This window comes from Ascidiella aspersa, chromosome 2 (genome assembly GCF_963924565.1).
Source record: "Ascidiella aspersa chromosome 2, kaAscAspe10.2, whole genome shotgun sequence".
NCBI classification, from domain to species: Eukaryota; Metazoa; Chordata; class Ascidiacea; order Phlebobranchia; family Ascidiidae; genus Ascidiella; species Ascidiella aspersa.
The window spans coordinates 6,880,283-6,887,138 of NC_139448.1; the positions used below are offsets into that span (position 1 = coordinate 6,880,283).

The 6,856-nt window shown below is 34.6% G+C and overlaps 1 protein-coding gene across 1 annotated transcript; it reads left to right on the forward strand.

Annotated features, from left to right (window-relative positions):
* Positions 1-1,497: 1,497 nt before the first annotated feature.
* On the forward strand, positions 1,498-5,643 carry LOC146163338 (uncharacterized). Its single transcript, XM_083380447.1, has 8 exons — positions 1,498-1,648; positions 1,717-1,944; positions 2,089-2,244; positions 2,768-2,894; positions 3,312-3,367; positions 3,612-4,049; positions 4,451-4,594; positions 5,519-5,643. Exons 1-8 carry the CDS (start codon positions 1,498-1,500, stop codon positions 5,641-5,643), a joined length of 1,425 nt encoding a protein of 474 aa, XP_083236573.1.
* Positions 5,644-6,856: the final 1,213 nt, after the last annotated feature.

The following is a 6,856-nucleotide window of genomic DNA, read 5'->3' on the forward strand; positions in this document are numbered from 1 at the left end:
ACTGATTTTGTTTTCGCCCTAATGCACTAATAGACTATATATCGTATTGCTATAGGAACGGCTTTGAGAGGGATGTGAAATCTGAGACACTATATAGGCTATAGGTTCGTGTACAAATTTATGAGCTAATATACCAGCAGCGATTCCTCTGCTAATTGCTCATCAAACAGTTTTTAGACCTGCTAAGAAGAAAATATCATAAACGTAGCAAGATGTTTGTACATATTGATTTATTTTGGTCTGAAAATGCTAATATTAGTCAAACCAATCACGAAGACATTTTCCATTGGTCTAATGTAGGACGTATTTTGAGTAGTTTGCCGGTCAGTTGGCTGTCGGTCTCTCTGTCAGCCGTTCAGTTTATTGTTCGCTTTTAGTTGTTTTTTCACAAATGTTTTCAAGCGGGTTAAGAAAAACTTATTCTGGGATGGTAGAACGTATGATAACATTGTATCTTCAACCACTCAAAATAAAAAATTCATACAGGGTTAAAAAAAACGTTATTTGCAGCAAATATACTGTAGATGTTTATTTAGTTCTAACAAAAAGCTGGGTTACGGATCTTTACTACGCTTTACGCCTTTGGTGGCCACAGCTTGACATACCGTGCGCCTTTGGATATCTATAACAGTAAACAACGACTTTTTTCCCTTTCACTAAATGCTATTCTACTTTTACGATGAGTTTGCGGCCTAATCGGTTCCGAGTAAGACTAAAGCCAAATAAACCATTTTTGTCGAGTGGTTCTCCACCTTTTTTTCTTTCGTGGCCCATTTTCGTTGCACAAAAATTCGGAGAGCCGATAAATTTTTATGAAAGAACAAACTATATAGAAAAGTTTAGAACAAAAATAGTGGAGCATATATCAAAACGGATTATTTATTCAACCGTGTATTAGTGAGGTACTAGCTTCTGAACAATAAATTTACGTTGATTTACATTCCTTCTCAATTTCTCCCCAAGCCATTATTCCTGTGGAATTATACATAGCGGCACAAATAAAACTAAATCCTTCAATAAATCTAGCTTTTTTAAATAGTTGTGTAGCCCACCTAAAAAGTTTACATAGCCCACCAGTGAGTCATTCCCCACTGGTTGAAACCGCTGGTTTAGAGTGTGCTGATAACATAGCTGCTCACCGCGGGCGTAAGAGACCACTGATAAACCACCTGGATCACTAAATAATATTGCACATTCAAAAATATCATCAACTGGTTAGAACTGAAAGCAAAAAAAAAAAAAAATTCAGCCTAATTTGAAAACTATCAAAAGTCGGTCGTTTCGTGTGATATTCTTAGGTATATTTCACAATTGGCTGGTTTACGTCGTTTTTATATACGTATTTTGATTTAATTTTTAAAAATAAAATTTTTATCTTTCAGATGAATTTCAAACTTGAAGATACTTTGTTGTAGAGTTTTTTAGTCGCTTTACCAATCAATGGGTTTTACTGTAACTGTAATTCTGTGCTTCATTCTGGCGTCAAAATCCTTTGCTATGGATTGGTACAAGTTGGACAACTTTCATTACGCTGTTGTTAATGATTCAAAGAACTTTGATGGAGCGCGTTCCGCGTGCGCTAAAATGAATGCGACACTTGCTAAAGTCGACTCGTCAGATATACAAAAGTTTCTAACAAATTTAACACGTACAACGATTTAATAATTGGTTCAGTAACTTCGAAATTTACAAATTTCTTGTCAATTCTATTTTTAGTTCCAAACAATGGATTTTACATCGGTTTGAAGCGGATCGCAAGTGGTGGTGAGTTCCGATGGTTGGACGGGACAGCTTTGATGTATAAGTCATGGGGAAAGGATCAACCTGACAACCACAGCGGGCCCGAAAATTGCGTCACCATGGGTATATCGTGGGGTGTCAGTCTTAAGTGGTATGACATTTCTTGTGGAATATCTGCAGGATACATATGCCAGAAAAATGATGGTGAGTGGACACTTAACCCTGTAAATACTTATTTTATAGGTTTTTAATTTAAACAAAAATGATGCTTTTACAAGGAAAATGGAACAAATATTGCATTGCCATTTAGAAATTTCGCGTAGTTCAATGAAACATTTATTTTTATAGTAACAACAAAAAACAGCGAATCTGTCACTTCATCTACAATACAAATATCTGGACCGTTTACGAGCGTAGAAAAAAATATATCAACTAGGTCATTACTCCACACAACAACCGTTGGTCGGAAGGTGGTGTCCTATGGCTTATTGTCTACTGACAAAGGTAGTATAGACTTTGTAGAAAGAATGCTAACTTAGTCCCAAAATGATCTATACATATAAGTGAGTTTGATGTAGGCCCGAATTGTCTTTTAAACGACCAAAGGAAATATACAACAACCAATTTAAAACGCTGGAAAAACAGGTTTAGCATAAAATCAGTTCACCTATAACTTTTGGTTTGGTTCATTGAAATATCATGCTAATAATGCATTGCAAAATGTTTTTACCTTTATTGATGGTTGATTCTTGCTGTAAGGTTCCTTACCCCTTGCATTTCCAAACACTCCGTAAGCCCTTTCCAAGAAGTGATATTTTTATACTATACATAACCTAAAAACAAGACAGAAGCAAGTAGATAATTCAACATCACCTGATTAATCGCTTGCAGCACACCATTGTGACTGCAAAAACAAATCATATTTATATCTAGAATTGGGGTATAAGTTTAATAATAATACAGATATAATAGGTATAGACTACTGCTTAAATCAAACTTCTACTATCACGTTTTTATATCTTTAAAGCTTTTACGACATCAAACGAGGAAACTTTCCAGGTAACACCTTTCAACATAGCCATCATAGCTTCCTCGGCAGGTGGTGGTAGTCTGCTCCTGATTATCATCATAGCTGCTGTGTTGGTTTGTCTAAGGTTAGTGGCTAATTTAGGCCCAACCATATAAAAATGCGATGCACTGCTTTAATCTATTCCAAAGTCGATAATTTTGTATACATCGTTTTCTAAAAGTTTTATTTAAAAAAGTAAAAGCATAAAGAATAAACTAAGAACAGAACTTAATTAACCGAAAATCGGTTTGTTTGGATGTTATGTGATAAATATATTTCGCTATAGTAAAAGCATCATCAGTATCTGAAAATATAACACAATATAAATCAAGATGTACGGTACTAAAACCCCAAACCTATACTGTTCACATATTCGATATCATTGATGTGCAACCAGAATCGTTTATTTTACCATTTGGATTCAGGCAGATTTTTTTATTCAAAAGAATGTAACAAGGAGGTGAAATTCTGAGGTGAAATTCATCTTTTTTGTTGTTGTTAGAAGGATGCAAAAATCTAAATCCGCGAAGAATACATCGAGTACAACAGATCCTACAGGTGTAATATGTTTGTACGTTTATAAAATATATCGTAGGCAAAACATGCTATGCCCACGTATAATTTAGACAGGCTCGATACTAACTATAAGTATACTCCACAAAAGACGAACAAGAATTTTTCACAGTTCGAATGGCATAATTTGCTAGGTCTCGTCAAATCCCTTTGTCGCAAACTGTTTTGTCCGTGTAATAATTAGAAAATATATTGTGTTTATTTGCTTGACTTGGCATTTTTCTGGCAGCCCAGCATGCTAACGTTGTTAGCGCGGATGAAAACGATGGAACTCACAACACCGAAACATCCAATCTGGCCAAAGTTGATTTTAAAGATGAAACCACTTACGCTAAAATAAACGAAACAGAGGATTCAAAATCTGAAGAGGGCGACCATGTTTACTCGAAACTTAACACCAATGTACCATCCTCTTCCGACTTACCACCCCCACCACCAATAACAGAATATCAGGACATAAAGCAGGGAGCCGAATATTCCACAATAGAAGCAAATATTAAAGTCGAAGCCGAACCGAGCTACGCAGCTATAGACCAAACTCATGTGAGCAACGAAGGAGAAACACCGTTGGGCGACCAGTACAGCACCATGTATGATATCGCAAAACTGCCGGAAGAAGTGGTAAAGATTTCTGACGTCAACGAATCTCTATACACGTCAATGGCAGGTTAGATGGCATTGTATAGAACTATAGAACAACATGTTTAGTAGTATAATGTACAAATTTTCAATGCAATTAAATCGTTACGACTCAAGGAGAACCATCAAGGTTCGGTGAGGCCATAACAACAACAACTTTAATTTAAAGTGAAAAACATCGTCAAAAAGGAGCCTCAATATCGCATAGTATAACTTTTAACATGTTTGATAGTATAACCAAATTCTTTTTAAATGAACTACATCCCTAATGACCTTACAAACCATTTAAATTTAAAGTGAAAATATTTCTGTTAGAAATGTGGCGTTATTAGTTCTGACGATAAGGCTGCAACGACAATGACAACTACTGGGAGCTGTAGGCCCTTACGTCTAAGCTGATAAATTGATCATTAATATATACTGCTGCAGGTAATCAGAAAGATCGAAAGACTATTCGTGGAAGTTCAACAGCTACCCAGAAGGCTGTTACCGATCAGCGAACAACATCATCCACTGCTGAATTATTATTGCCTCCACCACCACCGGACTTTTACATAACTGTGCACAAAGGTGGTAACATAAGATTAAATACGTTGTGTTCGTTATCTTAACCAAATTAAATCACCCTCCTATCCAATATAATAAAATAGGGCCAGTTACGCATACAGTTGTATTTTAAAAGTTATCCTATAACCCACATCAAGTGACTTATTCACGTATTATCAACTTCCACACATATTAATCTTCAATGATAAATTCCGGTAGTAAAACAAATGGTTCGAGCCGTAGATTAATTGACAAATACACATAAACCACTATAATATATACAATTTAGCAAAATAATACATTGCTTTTGGCCAGGTTGTTTAAGAGCCAAAGGTTTGTTTTATTAACAAAACAATGCAGGTACCTGACGTGTGAGTTTATCAGACATAAATGCTCACGGACATCATGTTGCGGCAGCAAAACCTTGGATCAATCGTGCTCTATTAGTTTTCCAATATTTGGATATGCAGAAAAAAAGCCTATTTTTCAAACACACCTCAACTACTAACGTTGACAAATTTAGCACGCAGATCAATGAATAGATTTCAGCAAGGATATTGAGTAGTAAAAGGCTTACGCTCATAACAACAAAGCACTGCAGTAGGACGGAAATTCTCAATATCACTTTATAAGTGATCAAAGCGCGGGGGCACCATCTAACGGATACATAAAATAATTGTGTCTTAACCGTTTGCCACCGTATGACATACAATTAGAAACAAATTACTAATACAATACGTTGAGTAGCTAATAACTTAATACCTCTTTTTCATACAAACTGCTATACCTTTAAAGAAAAGCAAAAATAAATGGCTCTAAAATATATTTCTATAAAATGTTTTATTTAAAGCTTCCCAAAAATTCTTCTGTATAGTTGTATCCCCGATTACTGCTAAAACAAGATTAAACTTTAGCACCATTTTAACTGACATATTTATATTTACTTTTTAGAACCTGAATATGAAAAGGCTTTGATCCTAGAAAAAGAACAGGATGACAAAGAAAAGAAACCATTGGTCACCGTTCAAGAAAAACCGGATTTAGATAGCCTTTATTCTGTTGTCAACAAAAATTAACTCGGATATAGTTAAATATCTAACTATTTAAACACCGATCCAAAAATATCAAAACTATTTGAAGACCGATTTTTTTTGTATGTCGTTGTTTTTTGTAATTCATTTTCGACCAACTATAACATCTGAGCTCTAAAATATAAAATTTTTAAGCAAATTAAGCGATTGCTTCGACCTGTTTTTAACCTTTCATATTGCTTTGCTGCTCTTACGCATCCTACATGTTTTTGGTGACACTCATTTGATTGACTGCACACCAGTAATTTAATCAGCGGTCTGACTGAAATAAAGCTTCCTAAAACGTATTAAAGCAGAGCATCGCTGTTCGGTCAAACTGCCATTCCCATATTTTACTAATTTTTCTTATTTTTAGAAGAGCTCTTTCTTTCAAATTTTTATGTAATAATTACGTTTTCTATGACTTAAGTTACTTGTGAGTGGTATTTTATGGCAGATAATAAATAAGTCGTTATGCACACAATTTTTGTAAATATGTTAGGCTTTTTCACTACTATTTATGTGATGTATATTTTATTTTTACAATATTCTTTATTCGTTTACCGTATGTTTATATAACCTAATAAGTTTGCCTCTTCACAACGATTTTTTACAAAGCATAGATTTGTTTTTTTCACATTAAAATTTCACTGATGCTAATTTTTTTTTGCTGTTTTCAAAAATTATTCATTAACATCATCTATTAACTTAGAATTTTTACGATCGGTATTTTAGGAACACCATATGTTATATGTTTGCGTCTTTTTTGACATATGGTTTTACATGTCAATTTTTCCTACATTATTGTTTAGGAATAATTATGGCTAAACATTCGGCTCTTGTAAACTCGTTTAGGAAAATATATGTGTCTATGTGAAATGCTTCACGCATTAAGCAGCGTTCCTTCCAGTACGCTATAGAGACATTTGTGCCACGGAAAGATAAAAAACATATGCCTACATTTACCACAATTACTTGTCGATTTTCTTACAGTTTGTCATATTGTCTGAACAGTGCGTTAAAGAACGCGTTGTTAACAGCCGGTTTGCCATACATTCTTGCTAGTCCGTCCAGTATTTGCTTTATTTTAAGTGTTTTTGCAACTTTAAGGGTGTACTATTTTTCGCTTTGTATCCTTTTTGGAAACTCTAACAAAAAAGCGAACTGAATGTATAGTTTGCATTTTTATGTATTGCACGCTGCTGCTACAGTTCCAAAT

What these genes read in the sequence shown, in the direction of transcription:
- LOC146163338 (XM_083380447.1), top strand. Translation starts at nt 1,498, where the DNA reads ATGGATTGGTACAAGTTGGACAACTTTCATTACGCTGTTGTTAATGAT. An exon ending in TCTATACACGTCAATGGCAG is followed by an intron (nt 4,050 to 4,450) that starts GTTAGATGGCAT and finishes ATACTGCTGCAG; the next exon opens with GTAATCAGAAAGATCGAAAG. An exon ending in CATAACTGTGCACAAAGGTG is followed by an intron (nt 4,595 to 5,518) that starts GTAACATAAGAT and finishes TTTACTTTTTAG; the next exon opens with AACCTGAATATGAAAAGGCT.